This window comes from Pan paniscus, chromosome 17, assembly GCF_029289425.2.
Source record: "Pan paniscus chromosome 17, NHGRI_mPanPan1-v2.0_pri, whole genome shotgun sequence".
Classification (NCBI taxonomy): Eukaryota; Metazoa; Chordata; class Mammalia; order Primates; family Hominidae; genus Pan; species Pan paniscus.
The window spans coordinates 96,635,239-96,662,642 of record NC_073266.2 but is presented as its reverse complement, the minus strand read 5'-3'; the positions used below and the strand labels follow the sequence as shown (position 1 = coordinate 96,662,642).

The following is a 27,404-nucleotide window of genomic DNA, read 5'->3' as shown; positions in this document are numbered from 1 at the left end:
TATCCAATAGATACCTATGGTCACCAATTTAAAAGCAACACAATGCTGATGTCTTCTTAAAAGATGAGCACATTCGCCCATGCTTCTGTGCCCTCAACGTCTGCCGATTAGTTGAGGACATTAGAACTAGGAATAATCCCAGCATTTGATACCTCCCCTCCCGTCTTATGGAAATGCCATTCACTGGCTCCACTTTCCTAAGGACAAAGTGATTTTTGATAACAAGTGAAATGTAAATCTCGTGAGAAAGACATTAACCCAGATCAGAGAACTATCAATATGACTCACAACCGCTTACAGAAAGGTGTATTCACTCACATGAAAAAGATTCAAAGTTTTAAAAGACAGATACCAGAACAATTTTTTCAAAGTGTCCAAGTTGGGATTTTTGTCAAATAAAAATGAGAAAGCAGGTCTCAAGCCATGAAGAAATTAAAGCCTACTCGCTCAGTCTTTTAATAATAATTTAAAAATGATCCTTACTACTTACAGGATCTACAAATAGAAATACACTTAAATATTTACAACTCATTAATAATAGTTACAATCTACCTGTATTGCAAGATTCCAAACATTTTCCTCCTGCAGTTAAACTAACTGTATAAATCTATTCTTTGAGCCACCAAATAATGTTAGTAACAGTGAATTTTATAATGCCTGGTATTTGGGAAAGTAAAAAGTAGCAAACATTCACAACTGAAAATTTATAAGAAACAAAGAAGACCAATCTACTTGCTCAATGTATAGTTTGGTTCTCTAACGTGCAGGGTTTAACTTCCATAACGATTTCTCAGTGTAGCAGGTATCTCCTGAATAAGAACAGCATGACAATACCTCAGGTCGCTTCTCATCCCATATGGCAGTAGGACATTCCTTAGTGCCATATAGACTGATTACAGCCTGCCAAGATGGCTCAGCTAGCTTTTTCCACATGATCACAATTTATTAAAATAAAGACTTTCAGCCTAGACAACATAGAAAGACCCTGCCTCTATAAAAATAAAAAAATTAGCCGGGTGTGGTGGCACATGACTGTAGTCCCAGCTACTTGGGAGGCTGTGGTGAAAGAATTGCTTGAGCCCTGGAGGTCAAGGCTGCTGTGGGCCATAATGGCACCACTGCACTCCAGCCTGGGCAAGAGAGTGCCTGTCTCAAAAAGAAAAAAAAAGAGATAAAGACTTCCTAGACAAATCTAGGATATTTTACTAAGCTGTTTTAACTCCCGCAAACACGGGTGTTTTTGCTGCTACCATCTATATTTTCAAGTATATTCTTAATATTTTCCTTAAGAAAAGGAGTATATTATAAGTAAAACCTAAAATTTGGCTGTTATGTTTCACTTGGTAAAAACAAAATCATGTGAAAAACCAGAAAAATTAATTCAATAATCTATTTAACACTATGATGAGACTGAGAACATTCTAAAGTCTGCAATTCTTGTTAACTACCTGACTAGTACAGTGCTGGTATGCTACTGTTACTACTATGGCCAAATAAGTACCACTTCCACAACACACAGGGTCTGTGAAGAGTCCCCACCATGAACACTGCATTGCCCATGTCCCCAGCACTGCACCCATCAGTGCCCAGTTCCCACTTCCTCTATGAACATCCTGCAGTCTCCCCCAATACCCAGTGATTTTCCACACACACTAAAAATCACCTAACGGCCTGGACACAGATCCTCAACCTTCTCAACCCAATGATCTCCATGGTGATGTACCTCTAGGATGGGGAGACCAGGCATTTGCCACAGAGCTATTCCACTTCAAAGACAGCAAATCAGGGTCTTCTTCGGGCCACGCGTCCTTATCCTAGCAAAGTTCCCAGTCCAGGGTGCAAAAAGGAAGGGCTTTAGGTCACCAGGTCGGGACCTGGTTCAATTTCTGGGCTGGCTCTTAGCTGTCACAAAAGGGACTCTTCCGGTTCTTGGCTGTAAATAGTGGTGAGAACACCCATCTTCTTTAAGAAGGGACCATATGGACCACAGAAGAAAAGCACTTAGCCTAAGCAAATTGGTAGCAGTCAACTCTCTGCCCCTACAAACTCATCAATTCACAACGTCGTGGGGGCCTACCTCACCACAACTCCCCACACCACACTTCCTCAGCCAGCTCTGTCATCACCCAGGCTCTTCCCTGATGGACTCATCACCATAAATTTATGCCAAGTTCAATACAAATTATTATTGATTTTCCTTTGCTGATTATTGATGATCTCTACCAAAGCGTGACCAAATTTTCCCATTTTTTTCAGCCCTCGTCTGAATCCTAATCATATCCTTACTCAATTGACCTGATGTTCCCAATTGAGAATAGAAGTCACAGTCACCACCACTATTTCATTCTTCCTCCCCTAGTTTTCCTCATGCCAAAGAGGATGGATACTATTCTTCCTTTCCAATACATCCTCTTTCCAAAGGTGTCACCTCCTTATTCTTCACAGAGGTATACCACATGTCTCCCAACCTTTTCAAGAACATCATCCTTCTGTGTGGCTTCCACGATCACCACAATGATAAGGACTCTGCAACTTACATCTCCAGAGCCTGTTTCTGGGTCTGACAAAACTATGTATTAGACCACTTCTCCTGCCAATGCTCTGTTTTGTTTCTTAATACAAGATAGATTTCTTTAAAAAAAAAAAAAAAAACTACAAATAGTTATTTGGTTCAGTTAAGTAATATCTTTAAAAAACCCACAGTCCATATCTGCTTAATGCTGCAATACTGTCAGCTCCCGCCTGGGAAAGAACAAGGTGACGGTGACCCTTCTCGCTACTGCACAATGCTGTACGTTCCAGCCAGCTCCACAAGGCAAGGCACACAGACCATAACGGAAGAAGTAATACCACTGCTATCTGCAGATGGCATGACTGTCTTTATAGATTACAAGGAATCTACAAAACCACTCTTAGCACCAGTGAGTTCAGCAAGGTTATAGGATAAAGGATCTAACGTACACAATCAACTGTATTTCTACACACTAGCAAAGAAAATGTGGAATCCAAAATTTAAAATACCAAACCATTTACGATCACTCCAAAAAGTTAAACACTTAGGAGTAAATCTAATGTTTGCATGCTGAAAACTACAAAACGCTAGTGAAAGAGATCAAATTATCTTCAAATAAAACGGAGCAAAAGGTACCATGTTCATGATCTAGAAGACTCAACATAGGAAACATGTCAATCCCCCCCCAAACTAATAAAATATATAGGTTCAACACAAGTCCTATCAAAATCCTAGTAAGGATTTTGTAGATATGAACAAGATTATTCTAAAATTTCTAAGGGAAGGCAAAGGAACTAGAATAACTTAAAGATTTCTGAAAAAAGTAAGAAGAATTAGCCTACCCATGTTAAGATTTTCTATAAAGCCACAGTACAGCACACTGTGTGGTACTGGCAGGAACTGACACACTGATGAGATGGAGAAGAGAACAGAACCAAGGCCAAAGACAGCCCCGCTCATGTACAATCAAGTGGTATTAGAATATTTGGATACACACTGGCTAAAAAATGAACTTCAACCTAAACCTCTCACCTCACCAAAAAAAATTTTTTAAATATTCAAATGTAAAGCTATAAAATGCATGCAAGAACATCTTCAACAAAGAGTTCTGTGAAATTCTTAGATGCGACACCAAAACCACAATTCACAAAAGTAACAAAAGCAACAATTCAGACCTCACCAAAATTAAAAACACTGGATCCAGTGAAGTCTCTCTGAATCTCAACGGATGGAAAGACAAGATACAGACTGGCAACATGGTGAAACCTTGTCTCTACCAAAATACACAAAAAAAAACTTAGCCGGGCATGATGGTGGGCACCTGTAGTCCCAGCTACTCGAAAGGCTGAGGCAGGAGAATGGCTTGGACCCAGGAAGCGGAAGTTGCAGTGAGCCAAGATCGAGCCACTGCACTCCAGCCTGGGTGACAGAGCGAGACTCCGTCTCAAAAAAAAGAAAACAATAAAATAAATAAAAAGGAAAGAAAGAAAATATGTCCAACTACATGCCTGACAGAGGACCCATAGTTAGAATATGTAAAGAACTCTCCAAATTCAACAAGAAAAAAATAATAAACAACACAAGTAGAAATTAAAGATGGAAAAACATTTACTTACGAGAGTACACAAATGGCAAAAAGATGTCCAACCTCCCTAGCATTAAGAAAATGGGAATGAAAAACACAATGAACCATCACTCCATATCTACTAGAACAGCTACAATCAACAACAGTGACAATAAACTGGATCTCTCAAACACTGGCTAGTGCAAATGAAAAATGGTACAGCCACTCTGGGAAATATTTTGGCAGTTTCTTAAAAAGCTAAATATACACTTACCATACAACCCAGCAATGAAGTTTCTGGACATTTATTCCAGAGAAATGAAAACTTCTGTCCACACACATCCACACACACAAATGTACACAATTGTTCATGGCAGCCTTATTTCTAATATCCAAAAACTTGACACAACCTACACAACAGCTTGGATGGCTCTCACAGCATTATGTTGAATGAAATAGGCCAACCTCAAAAAACAAATCGCATAATACAGATATCACTACAATATGGAAAAAAAATAGAAAAATTTTAAAGTATCACATATTGAGTAATTTCAGTTATGTAACATTCTTGATATTAAAACAAGATGCAGAACTGATGAGTGGTTTCCAAGGCCAGGGCTCAGAGGGACAGGAGTGGCTGTGGCACAGGAAGCTCCCTGTGGGGTTGGAATGGTTCTGCATCTTGGCTGCAGTGGTGATTACAAGATCAACACCTGATGAAATCACCAAGAACTGCACACGCACACTGTGCCAAGGTAAGTGTCCTGGTTTCATATTATAGTTACATAAGATGTAACAACTGGGGTAAACTGGGTCAAAAATACAAGAAACCTGATATGGTTTGGCTGTGTCCCCACCCAAATCTCATCTTGCATTTAACTCCCACAATTCCCACCTGTTGTGGGAGGTGATTGAGTTATGGGGGTGGGTCTTTCCTGGGCTGTTCTCCTGATAGTGAATGAGTCTCACGAGATCTGATGATTTTAAAAACAGGAGTTTTTCTGCACAAGCTCTCTTTGCCTGCTGCCACCCACATAAGATGTGACTTGTTCCTCCTTGCCTTCTGCCATAATTGTGAGGCCTCCCCAGCCATGTGGAACTACTGTGAGTCTAACTGAACCTCTTTCTTTTGTAAATTGCCCAGTCTCGGGTATGTCTTTATTAGCAGTGTGAAAATGAACTAATACAGGACCCCTCTATACTATTTTTGCAATTCCTGTAACTAATTATTTCCAAATTCAAAATTTTAAAAAAAATTTTTAAAAAATAAAAGAATGACAATATATACCATGCAAACATTAATCAAAAAAGCTGGTATAGTTTTATTGAAATTAGACAAGTCTTCACAAAGTATATTTAAAGATAAAAGAGGAACAATTAAAGACAATAAAAGGTCAACTGAAAAGGTTAATAATCCTAAATGTCCATCATCTAATAACACACTCCAAAATTAACCAAAAGAAAGACACATCCACAATGATGTCTAGAAACTCATGAAGTCTCTCAGTAACTGACAAACAAGCAAACCATGAACAGCAACACAGATTTGAACTAGACAACCAATAACTATGACTTCATTGACATACAGAGCAGTGCACTTAACAATTGAAAAATACAAATTATTTTCAAATACACAAAGAAAATTTGCTACAAGTTGTCTATATGATGAACCATAAAGCGAGTCTCAACACATTACAAACACTGAAATTTTTATTTTATTTTTTGAGACAGAGTCTCACTCTGTTGCCAGGCTGGAGTGCAGTGGCATGATCTCGGCTCACTGCAACCGCTGCCTCCTGGGTTCAAGTGATTCTCCTGTGCCTCAGCCTCCCGCATAGCTGGGGCTACAGGTGCACACCACCATGCCCAGCTAATTTTTGTACTTTTAGTAGAGACAGGGTTTCACTGTGTTGGCCAGGATGGTCTCAATCTCTTGACCTCGTGATCCACCTGCCTCAGCCTCCCAAAGTGCTGGGATTACAGGCGTGAGCCACTGCACCTGGCCCATTTTTTAAAATTATAAGTATATTCAATGGCCTCATGAAATTCAGATACAAATCAATTACAAAAAAATAACTGCAAAAAACAGGTTGGGCATGGTGACTCATGCCTGTAATCCCAGCACTTTGGGACACTGAGGTGGATCACTTAAGCTCAGGAGTTCAACACCAGCCTGGGCAACATAGCAAGACCTGGTCTCTATTTAAAATGATAATAATTATAAAAAGTTAACTAGGAAAAATCTCTTGGAAATCAAGCAACATAGTTATAAATCAAACATGGATTTAGATTAGAAATGACAATGGAAATTAGAAAATATTTGGGCCCAGGGACGGTGGCTCACGCCTATAATTCCAACACTAAGGGAAGCCAAGGCAGGCAGATCACTTGAGGTCAGGAGTTTGAGACCAGCCTGCCAACTTGGCAAAACCCCATCTCTACTAAAAATACAAAAATTAGCCGGGGATGCTGGTGCACATCTGTAGTCCCAGCTACTCAGGAGGCTGAGGAAGGAGAATCGCTTGAACCCAGAAGGCGGAGGTTGAGGTGAGCCGACATCACACCACTGCACTCCAGCCTGGCAACAAAGCAAGACTCCGTCTCAAGAAAAGAAAAGAAAGAAAAAAGAAAAGAAAAAAGAAATAGATTTTGAACTTAATGATAATACCTGTCAAAACTTAAATGCACCTATTTTTAGAAACGAAAAAGGAAGAATATTGGAGACCTGAGCATTCATCTTATGAAGCTAGAAAAAGAAAAGCGAGTTAAAGTCAAACAAAATAAGAGAGAAAATAAAGGGAAGACCAGAAATCAATCAAACAGGAATCAAACACCCTGAGAAGGCCATAGCATCACTTACACAGTATTCCAGAGGGTGCTTAAGCTGAGTTTAACTGCGAGGAAACACAAACAAAACAGAATGTGAAACATTCTGTATAATAACTGATGTTCATTCTTCAAAAATGTCAATGGAATGAAAGATAAACACTGAACTACTACTCCAGATTAAAAGACACTAAAAAAGCATGCCACCTAAATGTGACATGTGACCATATCCAGTACTAGAGAAAATAAGGCTACAAAGGACATTACTGGGATGATAGACAACATTGAAATATAAACTTAAAGTAGATACAAAGCATTGTATCAATGTTAAATTTCCTGAATTTGATAACTGTACTAAGGTTATATAAGAAAATACCTATTTCTTAGAAAATACACACTGAAGAATTAAGAAGAGGAATGAAGTAATCAACCTAGTCTGAAATGACTCAGAAAAATAATGATATAAAAATAATAATAAAATAAATGTAGCAAAATGTGGGGGAAAATATAGGTGAATCTGAGTAAAAGATATACCGGAGGAATACAGGCCCATATCTATCTTTTGGGAAGAAAAAGAAAAACCATTTATAAATGTTGATAGAGCAACCATTATTAATTCTATCATGCATTAGCTATAAAGTCACTAATTTTCTCCAGCTTTTTTTTTTTTTTTGAGACAGAGTCTTACTCCATTGCCCAGGATGGAGTGCAGTGGCTCAATCTCGGCTCACTGTAACCTCCACCTCCCAGGTTCAAGTGATTCTCCTGCCTCAGCCTCCCTAGTAGCTAGGATTACAGGAGCTCACAATCTCGCCCGGCTAATTTTTGTATTTTTAGTAGAAATGGGGTTTCACCATGTTGTCCAGGCTGGTCTCGAACTCCTGAGCTCAAAGTGATCTGCCCGCCTTAGCCTCCCGAAGTGCTAGGATTACAGGCATGAGCCACCACACCCGGCCTCCAGCTTTTAACCATTAAAACTTCTCGTAAGATAATAATTTGGCTTTCCTTTCCTTTCATATTAGCATTGTTTGGCTTTGATTAATGTACTGATAATCTCCATGATATCATTTAAGGAATATCTCCTTGAGTTTTTATATTAATATAGCTAATAAGTATATTAGAAGCTAACCTTATAAGTAACCTTAGCATATAAGGAAATTAGCTAGCAATGGATAACAAACCTGGTACAGAGGAACTTCCAGCCATCACAGACAAACCACTCCAGTCCTCTTTTCCTTTGCATTATCCTGGCTCGTGGTAAGGTGTGGTAATCACTTTCCTCATTCTCAAAGCCTTCTTCAGACATCATTAGTGGCATTTCATCCAAATGCGCAGACTCATCCTCCAGCTGGTACCTAGTTAGGGTAAAAATGGAGTGCTGAGATAGGCCAAGCAGTCTTCTTTACAGTGTGTTTCATTTAGGGACAATATTTCCTCAAATTAGGCTGTCTTCAGCTGAGGGAAAGCATTATAAATAAGACTGCAGAGGCTGCTTTCTTTTGCAAAGGAATAAGTTAGCTAAGGTAAAAAAGCTGCCCAACGAGGCCTGTGCTAGCTGAAGAAGTCTCTGTTAACCGTGCTGTGAGCATAATCCTGGAGGCATCTGTGGTGCGGATGGGCAGCCTGACAGCACAACCAATGCTGCTCAACAGCTCCTCACTGCACTTAATCCAGTCAGAAAAAACCAATCTTCTGAAACATGACTATAGCAAAGAATGTTCACTCCAAGCAACATCTAAACACTCTATGTTACACAACTTTAAGTCATCAACCAACATTCTAGAAGTGACGTTCGACAGTATGTAGCTGTCTGTATCTGAAAGGTATCAACATCATCCCTTGGTTTGCTGACAGTTTATATCTTTGGGGAATGATGCTATGTCCCATTTATTCTGTTATTCTCTTCACTAAAATGCGCTATTCAATGAAAAAATCTCAACAACCAGCAGACCTTTTAAAGCTCAACAATCCTCTTGATTTCAAGAAACAGGCAGCCTATCATCAAAACTGTTCCTTTTATCCTTCCTCAATCACAAATGTAATTTATCTTTAAAAAATAAAAACTTACCTTTTTGAGAACAATTTGTCAGAAACTATAATGGTGATTCAACAAGTGCTGTCTTACTGAATTTTGCATCAAGTATTTGTGGAGGCATTGTCTCAATGTAAAAACTGAGAAAGCAGACTCGTGGGTTCCTCTGGGATAAAGTCATTTATATTGAAATCTTTTTTAACATTCTCTAAATTCCATATAGAAGACAGCTAAAACTAACCAAAACCCACTATTAAAACATAAATAAGGGACAGAGATAGTACCATCCTTAATTGACACATAAGGAGAAAAGTAAGTATTCCAAACCAACAAAGTGAGGTCCAGAGTCCAGTCTGGATCACAGCCAGGCAGCTTAGGGGGAAAACAGGACTGGGGGCCCTAGCAACGGCAGACCATGGATAAAAATTATATCCAGAAAGAGTCTAAGGGCAATAGGTCTGTGATCACAGCACTGGTTACTGGGGGACCTACAGGAGGGTGCATAGAGCCGAGGCAGCAAGCTTGGTTAGTAAGGCATCAATGTTGGGGGCAGAAGTCCACATGGGAAGAAGGATGCACCTCTTGAAAGGCTTGTTGGTGAGGGGAAGGAAAGGAGCAATAAGTGGAAATTAAGAGCTCTTCAGAAACAAAAAATAGGAATCAAACACATAAGCAGGCAATTATAGCACATTATGCTAAAGTGCAATTTAGAGATAGGTCAGTATTGTGGAAGACTTTTCTTTTTTCAAGAGAATACAGGGAGTCTCAGGAACCCAGTCATGCAGTCCTCACTGCCTAGAAAACTCAAAAGAGAAACAGCACGTTTTAAGTACCCAGAGGCCAAAAGGCATGGGTGATATGAAGGTACGCGTATGCAGTGGCCGAGTGTACATGTCGTGTACGATGGAATCATATTTCTGATCACAACCTGGCATATTTTCATTCCTAGTAATTCTTCCTCCTTTCAGACCTCCAGTTGATGGGGCTGACACACACAGTTTCAAGACAAGGGCAGCTTAGCTCCAGGTATCTAAAACAGGCTCTTGAAGTCCAATGCAGAGTTCTTGTCAAAGTGAAGACTCTATCTGCATTGCCCACAATATGCAGAGTGCAAACTCCAGAAGAAACCCACCCTTTCTAGCCACAGCCCCAGCAAAGGGGGCTCTTGCAAAGCAGAACGTTTTTTTCTTTTTTCCTTTTTGTTTCTCCTAGCCCTATTAGGGCTACACTGTAGTCACCTTCTATGAGAGCAAGGGAAACAGGAAGATGGGCTCCTGGAGTCCAAACAGGATGTGGACGTCCCTGGTAGTTCTCTCTTTTCACACAACTTTTCCCTGAGAACTGTCCCAGTCAGGTGGACCTTCACAACAACACGAACAGCTAAAACTCTGAGAGAAAACCCTGACTTTCAGAAAGCATAAAGCTGAGAAAAAACAACCCTGGAAATTGGAGACATGGGATAAACCAGACAGTGGAGAAAGCTGGATGAGGGATGCCCTAATTCTGTATATGAATCAACAGAAGTCCCAGGCTCACCCCCGAGCTGCAAAAATGTGCCCAAACCCAAATAAGCACAGGACAGGCTCTGGGAACTACTCAGGTCCTACACAACAGGCCCTGACAAGCACTGGCGGGGAGCAGATGGCACAGCCAAGGCTTTGCAACTGAACTGACATTGCAACCACCACCCACTGGTGGTGAAACAGAACTGGGGGTCTAAACCTACCCAGGTCAATGCACTGTTAAAACAAAACATTCTTCAAAGGATTATGAGACCCAGAATCCCACAACACAATATTCAAAATGTCCAGGATACAAGCCAAACTTAACTCAACATACAAAGTAACAGGGAAATATGGCCAATAGTCAAGAGAAAGAACAACCAACAAATGCTAATTGCAGTATGAAAAACATATTGGAATTTTAAAACAGCCATTATATCCACGCTCCATGAGATAAAGTTGAACAGTCTTGAAGTGAATAGAAAAACAGAAGTTCTTTTTTCTTTTTTTAAAAATACTCTACAAGCATCCTAGGGTAGACAGAAATTCTAAGCAGATGGGGGAGGGGGTGTGTGCACACGCACCCATGCATACACACTATTTCTCTATATTTATATATGAAAAGGTCTAACATGCAAGTCATTATTAGAAGACCAGAAAAGATTGAGGCAGAAAAATATGTGAAGAAAAAAATGGACAAAAGCTTTCCAAATTTGCTGAAAGTAATTTACTAATTAAAAAAGCAAACTTAAAACAGGATGAAGTCAAAGATACCTACATAAAGATACATCATAATCAAACTACTAGAAGCAAAGATGAAGGAAAAAATCTTGAAAGCAGCCAGAGAAACACAACTCATTACATATAGAGGAACATCGATTCAAATGCCTGTAGATTTCTCATGGAGAAAAACGGAGGCCAAAGCACAGTGGAACTTGATGTTTGAAGTGCTAAAAGAACTGTGAAACCAGAAGTCTACATCCAGCAACAATGTCCTTCAGGAATGAAGGCAAAACAAAGATGTTCTCAGATGAAAGAAAACTAAGAGACTCTGTCAAGAGATCTGCCCTGAAAGAATGCTGAAGAAAGACTCATGATGGAGAAAATGACGCCAGAAGGAAACACGGAACTTCTAGCATGAAGGAAGAGCAACAGAAAGTTCTTTAAAATATGTATGACTATTAAAAATAAAACGTCTTAAACTGTCAGGTTAAATTTTCAACATAAACAGATGTGAATACATATAAGAAGCCTAACAGGGAAGAGTAGGTGACTCTATAGTTTACAGGAGGTGGTAAAATACTAACCTTAAGTGGACAGTGAAAAGTTAGCCATATATATCATAAGCCCTAGAGTGGGATTTCCCAGCAGAGACATATTAACATTTTGGGCCACAGAATTCTGTTGGGGTGAAGCTGTCCTATGCACATATTTATTTCACAGTGTCCCCAGCCTCTATGCACTAGATGCTAGTAGCAGGACCACACTCGCCCCTTGTTGTGGCAATCAAAAATGTTTCCAGACATTGCCAAACATCCCCTGAAGTGCAAAAATCACTATCTAAAGAAGTACTTTAAATACAATGGTATTTAATATTAAAAGATTAAAAGTAAAAAAAATGGAAAAATAAACAGTTAATCGCTGCATAATGACATACCAGTCAACAATGGATTGCATATAAAAAAGTGGTCCCATAATAAGGAAGCTGAAAAATTCCTAACACCTAGTGACATCACAGCCATAATAACGTTCATAGTATAATGCATTACTCACATCTTTGTGGTGATGCTGGTGTAAACCAAATCTATTGTGCTACCAGTCATTCATATAAAAGTCGAGCATATACACTTATGTACAGTACCTAATACCTAACAATCATAACTAATGACTATGCTATTGGTTTATGTATTTACTATACTGTACCATTATTATTTTAGATCAGACCTTTTCTATTTATTTTTTAAAAAGCTAACTGTAAAACAGCCTCAGACAGGTCCTTCAGGAGGTATCCCAGCAGAAGACACTGTTAACACAGGAGATGACAGCTCCGTGTGTTACTGCCTTCCCAGTGACATAATGCGGAGGTGGAAGATAGTGATATTGATGATCCTGACCCTGTATAGGCCTAGACTAATATGTGTGTTTTTGTTTCAGTTTTTAACCAAAAAAAAAAAAAAAAGTTTAAGTAAAAATAATTTTAAAAAAGAAAAAAGCATATAGAATTAGAATATAAAAAAAGAAAATATTTTTGTGCAACAATATAGTATCTTCATGTTTTAAACTAAGTGTTATTACAAAAAAGTCCATAAGTTTTTAAAAATTAAAAGAATTACAAAGTAAAAAAGTTCCAGTAAGCTAAAGATTAATTTACACACTGTAAATTTGTGTCCTGTATGATTTTTTGTTTTATACTGTATTTTACTATGTTCAGTATGCTTAGATACACAGATACACAATTGTGTCACATCTGCCTGCTGTATTCAGTACAGTAACATGCTGCACAAGTTTGTAGCCTAGGAGCAATAGGCTATACCATATAGGCTAGATGTGCAGTAGTCACTATCATCTTGGTCTGTGTGAGTACACTCTAGGATGGCTGCACAACAATGAAATTGCCAAACACATTTCTGGAGTGCAAAACTCAGTATCTAGAGGAAGTATTTTAAGTATTAATGGTATTTAACATTTCTCAGAACATCACACCCCATCCTTCAACAACACATGACTGTATATAATGCAAACACTAGTCAAAAGAAAGCCAAGTAGCTATATTAATATAAAACAAAGACATCAAAAAAAGAACTGCCTAGCATAGAGGGACATAACGCAATAATAAAAGGATCAAATCACCACTAAGATCTAAAAGTCCTAAATATGTATGCACCTACCACCAGAGCTTCAAAACACATACAGCAAAACCGATACAAGTGGAAAGAAAAATAGACAAATCCACAATACCAACTGAAGACTTCAAAACTCTCAGCCCACTGTCACCACTGTTACTCGACATAGTACTGGAAGTCCTAGCTAGAGCTATCGGACAAGAGAAACATATAGGGGGAATCCAAATTGGAAAGGAAATAATCAAATTATCTTTGTTTGCTGATGATACGAACTTATATTTGCAAAAACCTAAAGATTTCACAAGAAAACTATTAGAACTGATCAATTCAGTAGTTGCAGGATACAAAATCAACATACAAAAATAAGTAGCATTTCTATATGCCAACAGTAAACACTGTGAAAAAGAAATTTTAAAAGTAATCCCATTTACAATAGCCACACATAAAATTAAATACCTAGGAATTAACTTCACCGAAGAAGTGAAAGATCTCTATGATGAAAACTATAAAACACTGATGAAGGCAATTGAAGAGGACACCAAAAAATGAAAAAATATTCCATGTACATGGATTGGAAAAATCAATATTGTTAAAATGTCCATACTACCCAAAGCAATCTACAGATTCAATGCAATCCCTATCGAAATACCAATGACATTCTTCACAGAAATAGAAAAAACAATCTGAAAATTTATATGAAACTACAAAAGACCCAGAATAGTTACAGCTATCCTAAGCAAAAAGAACAAAACTGGAGGAATCACATTACCTAACTTCAAATTATACTGCAGAGCTATAGTAACCAAAACAGCAAGTTACTGGCATAAAAACAGACACATAGACCAATGGACCAGAATAGAGAACCCAGAAACAAATCCACACATCTATGGTGAACTTGTTTTTGACAAAGGTGCCAAGAACATATGCTGGGGAAAAGACAGTCTTTTCAATAAATGGTGCTGGGAAAACTGGATATCCATATGCAGAAGAATGAAAATAGACTCCTATCTCTCACTGTCTACAAAAATCAAATTAAAACACATTAAAGGCTTAAATCTAAGACCTCAAACTATGAAACCATTACAAGAAAATATTGGGGGAAATCTCCAGGACAATGGTCTGGACAAAGACTTCTTTGGCAATACCCCTCAAGCACAGGCAACTAAAGCAAACATGGACAAACGAGATAGCATCAAGTTAAAAAGTTTCTGCAGAACAAATGATACAATCAACAAAGTGAAGAGACAACCCACAGAATGGGGGAAAATATTTGCCTATTTGCCAACTACCCCTTTGACAAGGGATTAATAATCAGAATTTATAAGGAGCTCAAACAACTCTATATGGAAAATTCTAACAATCTAATCAAAAATGGGCAAAAGATCCGAATAGACATTTCTCAAAAGAAGACATACAAATCACAAACACGCATATGAAAAGGTGTTCGACATCGCTGATCATCAGAGAAATGCAAATCACAACTACAAACAGAGATCATCTCACCCAAGTTAAAATGGCTTATACCCAAAGGACAACCAGTAACAAATGCTGGCAAGGATGTAGACAAAAGGGAACCCTTGTACACTGTTGGTGGGAATGTAACTTAGTACAATCACTGTGGAGAACAGTTTGAAAGTTCCTAAAAAACTAAAAATTGAGCTACTATATGATCCAACAATCCCACTGCTTGGTATATACCAAAAATAAAGAAAATCGGTGTTATCAAAGAGATACCTGCATTCCTATGTTTGTTGCAGCACTGTTTACAACAGTTAAAATTTGGAAGCAATCTAAGTGTCCATCAACAGATGAATGGATAAAGAAAATGTGGTACATATACACAATGGAGTACCATTCAACAGTAAAAAAGAATAAGATCCAGTCATTTACATCAACATCAATGGAACGAAAGGACATTATTTTAAGTAAAATAAGCCAAGTACAGAAAGATAAATATCACATGTTCTCACTCACATGTGGGAGCTTAAAAAAGAGTTGGACTCATGGAGACAGAGAGTAGAATGATGCTTATCAGAGGCTGGGAAGGGTAGTGGAGAGTGGGGGACAAAGAATGGATGGGTAATGGGTATAAAAATACAGTTAGATACAAAGAATAAGATCCAGTGTTCAGTAGCACAACAAGGCAACTATAATTAAGAGTAACTTGTGTATTTCAAATAACTAAAAGAATAAAATTGCAAAGTTCCTAACACAAAGAAATGATAAATGCTGGAGGTGACGGATATCCCAATTACCCGATTCCATCATTACACATTGTATGCATGTATCAAAACATCATATGTATCGCATAAATGTGTATAAACATTATGTATCCATAATAACGAATAATTAACAATAATTTTTTTTCATAAGACTGGAAGTGAGGGAGAGGTCTTCCTTAGATCACCCAAGATGCTAGGCCCCAAGTAGTGACATCTGGAGGAAAAGCAACCAATCTCTGAAGGCCTAAAAAGACTGGCCAACTAGCACAGAGACCTTGAAGAGAGCCACAACACAAAGCCAGCTGGGCACGTGCACAGTGGGCCAAGGGGAGCAGGACACCAGAAGCAGCTGAAGAGATGGGCAGGAACAAGGGACACAGTGCAGGCCAAGCAACAGGAAGGGGTTTAATTTTAAGTGTAATGGAAGGCTATTGGAAGGTTTTAAACCTGGAATAATTTTTGTTTTCACAAAGGACTTTTTTTTTATAATTTTTTATTTCCATAGGTTTTTGGGGAACAGGTGGTATTTAGTTACATAAGTTCTTTAGTGGTGATTTGTGAGACTGTGCTGCACCCATCTCCCGAGCAGTATACAATGAACCCAATTTGTAGTCTTTTATCCCTCACCCCCTTCCCAACCTTTCCCCCTGCATCCCCAAAGTCCACTGCATCATTCTTATGCCATCACAAAGGACTTTTAAAATATGCAAATTCAAACAAGAAGAGACCATGTCTTGCTTATCAAATGTAAAACAGAATTCTTAACATTCAATATGGCCAACGGTCTTGGATAAACAGGCACTCTTAATCGCTGGTAAGAGTGGAGAACAATTTGTGACGATGCACTGAAAGCTTTTTATTTCTGTAACGTAAATAAACTTTAACCATGGTTTCTCATTATCCCACGGAAATTTAAAATGTGTTCAAGATTTCTCTACAAAGATAACCATCACTGTGCTGTGATGTTGAAAACGACCAAAGGAAACATGGCAAAAAGCATAGTATCCATGAATAAATAACTGGTGAAATATACCATGGAATAGAATATTGTCACTAAAAATAATCACAAAGAAGACCTTTGTTGAAAGTAAATGTGTTAGGAGAAATGGCAGTCACTTCTTTTCACCCCTCTTTTAAACACCCTACTCTACCAATCAAAATGTTACTTGCTTTAGTGTCTCCAGATAATCTTTTACACACAACTCCAACCACTATCGACAGCATCACAGAACAACCTCACAACATACAAGTTTCATTATAATTTAAGCAAAAAATTACATGATCTATGAAGTAACAGACTAAAACATTAATAATATTTTCCCTTAAAATGTCATTTTTTTCTTCTCTGTATGAGATCACTTCTTTTAAAATAGTCAACTAGAAAATGAGTATTTATACAAAATGTGAATAAATTCAAACCACCTCATAAATATATTGTAATATAATACACTAAATGAGACTTTTGATCTTTTTCATTAAGTTATTAACAGTTATGTCTTATTTTAGTAAAAGTCACAATCCTATCAAGTTTAATGCGGGAAATGCAGCACAACGAGTTCTGAAAGATAAGGAATATAAGCAACATCATGTTTTGTAACCTCAACTCCAGAAATGGAGCCTTTGAACTGGCAAGCAATTTATTCCATTTCCAAGGCAATTTTCCTATTGTATTGAAAATTTTACCTCAGTATTTAAAAACAATAAGATGATGAATAATGGATTTTTTTCAGAGACAGGAAAAGCGCAGAATCTTAAGTGTCTTTGTTGCCTAGTGTCATACACACTTAATTGGTTTGTCACTCAAGAAAAATCAACGTTTCCAGCAATTAACTATAATTCTGGAAACATATTTTTAAAATGAGTAAAAACAATTATGAACAAAGATGACAGAATGGATGATACCAAACCCAAGAGCACTGCCATGCTAAGAAACAAGGACAGCTATCTGAACTGCAGGCAAAGGTTTCAAAAAAAATTAGGAACTCTCAAGTACTGGAAGGCACATAAGTTACACGTAAGTTACTAAGTAAAAGTTACTAAGTAAATCATTACAATAACTAGCTTAAAATTTACATTTTATCTTAAATATCTAAGCCTTATTGTTTCCATTTTGATGAGAAACACTTCTTAGAAGCCAATTGATATTAAACGAAGAAATAGATTTAAAAAATGTCTAATGCTCAAAGCTTCTTTAAAAATAAACACTCCCGCTTTGCCTGAATGTTAATAAAGTACAAAAACAAAGCAAAAAACTAAGTGCTATAAAGAAATGTGCATATTTCCTTCATCAAATACAACTACAAGTTTCAACTGTCATTGATAAGTCATTACTAAGCAGCAAGCTGCATAAACTAATGAGAAATTGGGACTCTCCCTCCAATAGCAGCAAAGGAGACAAATGGTGCTACGGTTGAAATGTTTTTGTCCCCTCCAAATTCATGTGTTGGAAGCTTAATCCTCAATGCAACAGTCTTAGAAGATAGTGCCTAATGGGAAGCATTTAGCTCACAATAGTTCCGCCCTCATGATGCATTAATGCCATCATAAAGAGGGCATACTGCAATGGGTTTGCTCTCTCCTGCTCTTCTGCCATGTGAGGAAACCACATTCATCCTCTCTTGCCCTCCCATCTTCTCCCATGTGAGGACACACCAAGAAGGCCTCACCAGATGTCAATACCTTGATCTTGGACTTCCCAGCCTCAAGAAGTGTGAGAAATAAATTTCTGTTCTTTATAAATTATCTAGTCTCAGATATCCTGTTACAGCAGCACAAAATGAACTAAGACAAAGGGCAAGATGTTAAAATAAATAAATAAGCCAGCAGATAAATGAATAAATAAAATTAAAGGGATGGCTGCCTGAAAAATATGCCTTGACTTTAGTAGCAAAACCCAGGAAAAGGAACATGGAAATAGTCCCTTGAGCTGAGATGTCATTACCCCATGGGAATCATATATACAATAACCTTGGAGCTAATGATTTCTAAAATGTTCTACAAGAAAACTGAACACCAATTTCTTGAAATAAGAAATAACACTGCTATACATAAATTGAGAAAAACTTCTGAATTAGAGTTAATGGTACAATATCCAATGTTATATAAATGCAAACCCAAAAATTTGAAGCTATATAGCCAATTAGCTCAGGATACATACTTCAGTTACCTAAAATTGTGATGTTCCCTACTATCAACTCTGTCTTCATGCTAATACTATTAGGTGTAAAAAAAAAAAAAAATAAGTAAAACATTTCTATTCTGGCAAGTGTAAATAATTTTTTAAACTTGAGATTTTATCTTTTTTTTTTTTTTTGAGATAGAGCCTTGCTCTGTCTCCCAGGCTGGAGTGCAGTGGTGCAATCTCAGCTCACTGCAACCTCTGCCTCCCAAGTTCAAGCGATTCTTCTGACTCAGCTTCCTGAGTAGCTGGGATTACAGGCACCCGCCACCACGTCCAGCTAATTTTTACATTTTTAGTACAGGGTTTCACCACCTTGGCCAGGCTGGTCTCAAACTCCTGACCTCAGGTGATCCGCCCACCTTGGACTCCCAAAGTGCTGGGATTACAGGCGTGAGCCACTGCACTCAGCCTACGGATGCCTTTTAAAGGAAATTCTTATAGACCCCCTAAGAAAATGTCTCTGATTCCAACGAATCCTGGGACTGGACAATTAGATAAACACTGTCTTAAGAATTAGTACTATGCCTTAAAAAAAAAAAAGGCTTTTCAATTGTGAAACATCACAGCAAAATAAGTTTCATTTTTACAACTAGTAAAATATTAGACTATCATAATTATCAAAGTTTTATGATTCATAGAAAATTGTGTATAGACTCAGAATGAGAAATCTAGTATTAAAAAAAACTGTGTTGCTTCTACTAAGAAACACTAATATTTTCCCAATAATCAGACAGTAGACATCTGTTCTTAACATTAGTATCTTTCAATGCTAACACTTAACTATTATAAGATTGCAAATGCCTCTGGGCAGGGCCAATAGTCACACTGCTGGCAAAAGCAAAGAAAAACTAATAATGGACATGGATAAACAAAACAATAATGCTCAATGTCATTCATTCTTCATTCAACTGCAAAGATAAGTTGAATGACACCACTATCACTTAAAACACAAAAAAGTGAAATACCAATTTAACAAATATCTTATTTTCACCCAGATATTAACAATGCGAAGGAAAAATCAGTATCTCACATGACTTTGTAGAAAATAGACTGAACAAGTAACTGCGTTCCCAGTGAACTATGAGCTACTATGTGTGGCACACGTCATTTTGTTTACTTAACGACATATGAAAACAGTAACATCTTCATCCTCGATGATAATAAAGGCAATGTGCTATTGAATTTCTTAATCTTCCTTAACCATATGCTATGGTTTGGATGTGTGTCCCCTGCAAATTTCATGTTGAAATGTGATCCCCAATGTCAGAGGTGGGGCCTAGTGGGAGATACTGAATCACGGGGTAGGGGGTGGTCCTCTCATGAGTCCCCATGGTGATTGATAAGTGTGTTCTCACTCAGTTCACGTGAGATCTGGTTGTTTATAAAAGTCTGGGACCTCCCATTCTCTCTCTTGCTCCCTTTCGTCATGTGACATGCTGGCTCTCCAATACCTTCCACCATGATTGTGTACTTCCTGAGGCCTCACCAGAAGCAGATGCCAGCACCATGCTTCCTTAAAAGCTTACAGAAGCACGAGCCAATTAAACCTTTTTTTTTTTTTGTAAATTACCCAGCCTCAAGTATTATATTTCTTTATAGTAATGCAAGAATGGACTAACATCATACTCAAATCACATCTAATTCTTCCCTTGGAAATTTTTATAAAATATAAGCCCAGTCATGAAAATTTTTATACAAGTTTTAACAACTAACCAACGTTATCTTTTAAATACACTGTGTCCTAAAGTAGTATGATTATAATGAAATAAAAATAATTCCACTTCAAGGAAAACCTGAGAACTTTTAAAATACAATAACTACAACTCTTTATACATAAGAGCAAAATGTCATTTTCAAATGGTCAAGGAAGGAAGCTTTCAATGCTCACAAAGCGATGTAAAGCTCATATGAAAGCTGTTTTTCTAATAACTATTTAGTTTTCAACCGCCAATGTGGATATCTAGGCTGCATAATGTAAAATTCTGTTTCTGGTAAATTAAGACAATACGCTTACTTTTTTTTTTTTTTTTTTTTACTTTTACTCTATTATATAGCACACACTTCCCAAAGTTTAAATTGGGAAGTGAATTAAGTTTATAGCAAAATTGTCATGTTCTAATATTTCTATTTTGGGAAATGTGTGCCATTCTGAAATTAGTGACTTGTTATAAATAGTTAAAATGGTAAATTTTAAGTTACCTATATTTTACCACAGTGAAAAAACTCTATAGATATGGAGGTTGGGGGATAGGTGGAATGGAAAATGACGGGATAGGGTTGGTAGGAAAATGATAGGGGTACTCATACCCGGGGTACCCAACGGGGTACGAACTTTCTTTTGGACATGATGAACATGTTCAAACACTGACTTTGGTGAGTTACATTTATCTATGAATATTCCAAAAAAAAAAAACTGAGCCAGGCGCAGTGGCTCACGCCTGTAATCCCAGCAATTTGGGAGGCCAAGGCGGGTGGATCATGAAGTCCGGAGATCAAGACCATCCTGGCCAACATGGTGAAACCCTGTCTCTACTAAAACAAAAAAAATTAGCCGGGCATGGGGGCACGTGCCTGTAGTCCCAGCTACTTGGGAGGCTAAGGTAGGGGAGTCGCTTGAAGCCGGGAGAGGCTGCAGTGAGCCGAGATGGCGCCACTGCACTCCAGCCTAGCAACAGAGAAAGACTCCCTCTCAAAAAAAAAAAAAAAGAAGAAGATGGTCAATAGGAACAGCTCTGGTCTGCAGCTCCCAATGAGATCAAGGCAAAAGGCGAGTTATTTCTGCATTTCTAACTGAGGTACCCAGCTCATCTCACTGGGACTGGTTAGACAGTGGGTGCAGCCCAAGGAGGGCAAGCTGAAGCAAAGTGGGGTGTCGCCTCACCCGGGAAGCACAAGGGGTCAGGCAAACTTCCCCACCCCTAGCCAAGGGAAGCACTGAGGGACTGTGCTGTGAGGAACAGAGCATTTTGGCCCAGATACTACGCACTTCCCATGGTCTTCGCAATCCGCAGACCAGGAGATTCCTTTTGATGCCTACACCACCAGGGCCCTGCATTTCAAGCACAAAGCTAGGTGGCCGTTTGGGCAGACACCGAGCTAGCTGCAGGAGTCTTTTTTCATACCCCAGTGGCGCCTGGAATGCCAACAAGACAGAACCGTTCACTCTTCTGGAAAGGGGGCTGAAGCCAGGGAGCCAAGTGATCTACCTCAGCGGATCCCACCCCCACGGAGCCCAGCAAGCTAAGATTCACTGGCTTGAAATGCTCGCTGCCAGCACAGCAGTCTGAAGTCAACCTGGGATGCCCAAGCTTGGTGGGGCAAGGGGCATCTGCCATTACTGTGGCTTGAGTAGGTGGTTTTCCCCTCACAGTGTAAACAAAGCTGCTGGGAAGTTTGAACTAGGCAGAGCCCACCACACCTTGGCAGAGCCACTGTAGCCAGACTGCCTCTCTAGATTCCTCCTCTCTGGGAAGGGCATCTCTGAAAGAAAGGCAGCTGCCCCAGTCAGGGGCTTATAGATAAAACTCCCATCTTCCTGTGACAGAGCACCTGGGGGAAGGGTAGGTTGTGGGCACAGCCTCAGCAGACTTAAATGTTCCTGCCTGCCACCTCTGAAGAGAGCTGTGTATCTCCCAGCACAGCGCTTGAGCTCTGCTAAGGGACAGACTGCCTCCTCAAGTGGATCCCTGACTGCCATGTATCCTGACTGGAGACACCTCCTAGCAGGGGTCAACAGACACCTCATACAGGAGAGCTCCGGCTGGCATCTGGTAGGTGCCCCTCTGGGACGAAGCTTCCAGAGGAAGAAACAGGCAGCAATCTTTGCTGTTCTGCAACCTCTGCTGGTGAAACCCAGGTAAACAGGATCTGGAGTGGATCTCCAGCAAACTCCAGCAGACCTGCAACAGACGTGCCTGACTGTTAGAAGTAAAACTAACAAACAAAGGAACTGCATCAACATCAACAAAAAGGACATCCACATAAAAACTCCATCTGAAGGTCACCAGCATCAAAGACCAAAGGTAGATAAATCCACGAAGATAAGGAAAAACCAGCACAAAAAGGCTGATAATTCCTAAAACCAGAATGCCTCTTCTCCTCCAAAGGATCACAACTCCTCACCTGAAAGAGAACAAAACTGGACGGAGAAGGAGTTTGACGAATTGACAAAAGTAGACTTCAGAAGGTGGGTAATAACAAACTCCTCTGAGCTAAAGAAGCATGTTCTAACCCAATGCAAGGAAGCTAAGAACCTTGAAAAAAGGTTAGAGGAATTGTTAACTAGAATAACCAGTTTAGAGAAGAACATAAATTACCTGATGGAGCTGAAAAACACAGCACAAGAACTTCATGAAGCATACACAAGTATCAATAGCCAAATCAAGTGGAAGAAATTATATCAGAGATTGAAGATCAATTTAATGAAATAAAGCGTGAAGACAAGATTAGAGAAAAATGAATGAAAAGGAATGAACAAAGCCTCCAAGAAACATGGGACTATGTGAAAAGACCAAACCTATGTTTCATTGGTATACCTGAATGTGACGGAGAGAATGGAACCAAGTTGGAAAACACTCTGCAGGATATTATCCGGGAGAACTTCCCTAACCTAGCAAGACAGGCCAACATTCAAATTCAGGAAATACAGAGAACACCACAAAGATACTCCTTGAGAACAGCAACCCCAAGACACATAATCGTCAGATTCACTAAGGTTGAAATGAAGGAAAAAATGTTTAGGGCAGCCAGAGAGAAAGGTCGGGTTACCCACAAAGAGAAGCCCATCAGACTAACAGCAGATCTCTCTGCAGAAACCCTACAAGCCAGAAGAGAGTGAGGTCCAATATTCAACATTCTTAAAGAATTTTCAACCCAGAATTGTATATCCAGCCAAACTAAACTGAAGGAGATAGAGACACGAAAAACCCTTCGAAGAGAAGGGTTTGAAGGGTTTTTCGTGTCTCTATCTCCTTCAGTTTAGTTTGGCTGGATATAATGAATACCCAGGAGCTGGTTTTTTGAAAAGATTAGCTGAATAGATAGACCACTAGCCAGACTAATAAAGAAGTAAAGAGAGAAGAATGAAATAGACACAATAAAAAATGATAAAGGTGATATCACCACTGATCCCGCAGAAATACAAACTACCATCAGAGAATACTATAAACACCTCTATGCAAATAAACTAGAAAACCTAGAAGAAATTCCTGGACACATATACCCTCCCAAGACTAAACCAGGAAGAAGTTGAATCCCTGAATAGACCAATAACAAATTCTGAAACTGAGACGGTAATTAATAGCCTACCAACCAAAAAAAGCCCACGACCAGATGGATTCACAGCCAAATTCTACCAGAAGTACAAAGAGGAGCTGGTATCATTCCTTCTGAAACTATTCCAAACAACAGAAAAAGAGGGACTCCTCCCTAACTCATTTTATGAGGCCAGCATCATCCTGATAACAAAACCTGGCAGAGACACAACAAAAAAAGAAAATTTCAGGCCAATATCCCTGATGAACATCAATGTGAAAATCCTCAATAAAATACTGGCAAACCGAATCCAGCAGCACATCAAAAAGCTTATCCACCATGATCAAGTCAGCTTCATCCCTGGGATGCAAGGCTAGTTCACCATATGCAAATCAATAAACGTAATCCATCACATAAACAGAACCAATGACAAAAACCACGATTATCTCAATAGATGCAGAAAAGGCCTTTGATAAAATTCAAAACCCCTTCATGCTGAAAACTCTCAATAAAGTAGGTATTGATGGAATGTATCTCAAAATAATAAGAGCTATTTATGACAAACCCACAGCCAATATCATACTGAGTGGGCAAAAGCTGGAAGCATTCCCTTTGAAAACCGGCACAAGACAAGGATGCCCTCTCTCACCACTCCTATTCAACATAGTATTGGAAGTCCTGGACAGGGCAATCAGGCAAAAGAAAGAAATAAAGGGTATTCAAATAGGGAAAGAGGAAGTCAAATTGTCTCTGTTTGTGGATGACATGATTGTATACTTACAAAACCCAAAATCTCCTTAAGCTGATAAGCAACTTAGCAAAGTCTCAGGATACAAAATCAATGTGCAAAAATCACAGGCATTCCTATACACCAACAGACAAAGAGCCAAATCATGAGTGAATTTCCATTCACAACTGCTACAAAGAGAATAAAATAACTAGGAATACAACTTATAAGGGATGTGAAGGACTTCTTCAAGGAGAACTACAAACCACTGCTCAAGGAAATAAGAGAGGACACAAACAAATGGAAAAACATTCCATGCTCATGGATAGGAAGAATCAATATTGTGAAAATGGCCATACTGCCCAAAGTAATTTACAGATTCAATGCTATGCCCATCAAGCTACCACTGACTTTCTTCAAAGAATTAGAAAAAAACTACTTTAAATTTCATATGGAACCAGAAAAGAGCCCACATAGCCAAGACAATCCTAAGCAAAAAGAACAAACCTGGAGGCATCATGCTATCTGACTTCAAACTATACTACAAGGCTACAGTAACAGTATAGTACTGGTACCAAAACAGAGTTATAGACCAATGTAACAGAAAAGAGGCCTCAGAAATAACGCCACACATCGAAAACCATCTGATCTTTAACAAACCTGACAAAAACAAGCAATGGGGAAAGGATTCCCTATTTAATAAATGGTGTTGGGAAAACTGGCTAGCCATATGCAGAAAACTGAAACTGGGCCCCTTCCTTACAACTTATACGAAAATTAACTCAAGGTGGCTTAAAGACGTAAACGTAAGACCTAAAACTATAAAAACCCTAGAAGAAAATCTAGGCAATACCATTCAGGACATAGGCATGGGCAAAGACTTCATGATTAAAACACCAAAAGCAATGGCAACAAAAGCCAAAATTGACAAATGGGATCTAATTAAACTAAAGAGCTTCTGCTCAGCAAAAGAAACTACCATCAGAGTGAACAGGCAACCTATAGAATGGGAGAAAATTTTTGCAATCTATCCATCTGACAAAGGGCTAATATGCAGAATCTACGAGGAACTTAAATTTACAAGAAAAAAACAAACCAATCCCATCAAAAAGCAGGCAAAGGATGTGAACAGACACTTTTCAAATGAAGACATTTATGCGGCCGACAAACATATGAAGAAAAGCTCATCAGAGAAATGCAAATCAAAACCACAATGAGATACCATCTCACACCAGTTAGAATGGTAATCACTAAAAAGTCAGGAAACAACAGATGCTGGAGAGGACGTGGAGAAATAGGAACACTTTTACACTGTTGGTGGGAGTGTAAGTTAGTTCAACCATTGTGGAAGACAGTGTAGCAATTCCTCAAGGATCTAGAACCAGAAATACCCTCTGACCCAGCAATCCCATTACTGGGTATATACCCAAAGGATTATAAATCATTCTACTATAAAGACACATGCACATGTATGTTTACTGCAGCACTACTCACAATAGCAAAGACTTGGAACCAACCCAAATGCCCATAAATGACAGACTGGATAAAGAAAATGTGGCACAAATACACCATGGAATACTATGCAGCCATAAAAAAGGATGAGTTCATGTCCTTTGCGTGGACATGGACGAAGCTGGAAACCATCATTCTCAGCAAACTAACACAAGAACAGAAAACCAAACACTGCATGTTCTCACTCATAAATGGGAGTTGAACAATAAGAACACATGGACACAGGGAGGGGAACAACACACACCGGGGCCTGTCGGGGTGTGGGGGGCTAGGTGAAGGATAACATTAGGAGAAATACCTAATGTAGATGATGGGTTGATAGGTGCAGCAAACCACCACAGCATGTGTATACCTATGCAACAAACCTGCACATTCTGCACAAGTATCCCAGAACTTAAAGCATAAAAAAAAAAAAACTGAACTATACACTTTAAGTGGGGTAACTTGTATGTATGTAAACTATATCAAAAAAGCTGTTAAAAATGAGTAAATGAAGCAATTTTAAAATAAAAAAGAGTAAATAAAAAGAAGAAAAAAGAAAAAATGTAAACTGCTCCTTCCTTCCAGTTCTAGACCAAGATGGAGTAGATATGCTACTCCCTGTTCTTCCCACTAAACAGATAAAAACCCTGGACATTATACATCAAAATGTGGAGAGAAGAGGGCAGACCAGTAAGGTCCTTGGACCCAGAGAAAAAGACAACAGTGAGTTTCCAGTATTTCCTTTTGGTCTCATGCCCATGTTGTGTACTAGAGAGTTAGCAACCAGAAAAGTAATAGACACAGACCAAAAAAGTCCCCAAGAAAAGTCTGGTCTCTCCAGCCAAAGGACTAGGAAAAGGGCAGCCTAGTGGAACGAAAAAATTTTGATAGTAATTGCTATATCCCATCCAAAGATGACAGAAAAAGCAAATAGCCTCACCTACATTGAACAGCAAAGAGTGCGTGAAGCCTGGACTCCCACACTCCCCAGACGTAGGAAGACACTCTCCCCATTGCCCAGGTGGTGTCAGGGCAGACCAAGTCAGGAGTGGGGACATCCATCCAAGCCTGGCAGTCATTGTAGGGTACATGCACAAGGGTGCCGGATGCTCGTTCCTGTTAAAGTTTCAAAAAATTTAGTTTAAAGATCGAACCGGCTTTTATTAGCAAATCAGGCAGTATTTCATCTATGAAATAGAAAGACACTCAGATATGCTGAGCAGCAGAGGTAAACTTTACAGCCAGAGA

General features: G+C 38.8%; 1 protein-coding gene across 6 annotated transcripts in view; it reads right to left on the bottom strand.

Moving 5' to 3' along the window:
* ATP9B (ATPase phospholipid transporting 9B (putative)) overlaps positions 1–27,404 on the bottom strand; it is a 322,333-nt gene that overhangs the window by 286,280 nt on the left and 8,649 nt on the right. For all 6 annotated transcript variants that reach the window (XM_008952694.5, XM_003827309.6, XM_063597385.1 and 3 more), the window contains exon 2: positions 8,084–8,257. In XM_008952694.5, the coding sequence (XP_008950942.2) occupies positions 8,084–8,257 (174 nt within the window). The remainder of the gene's footprint in view (positions 1–8,083; positions 8,258–27,404) is intronic.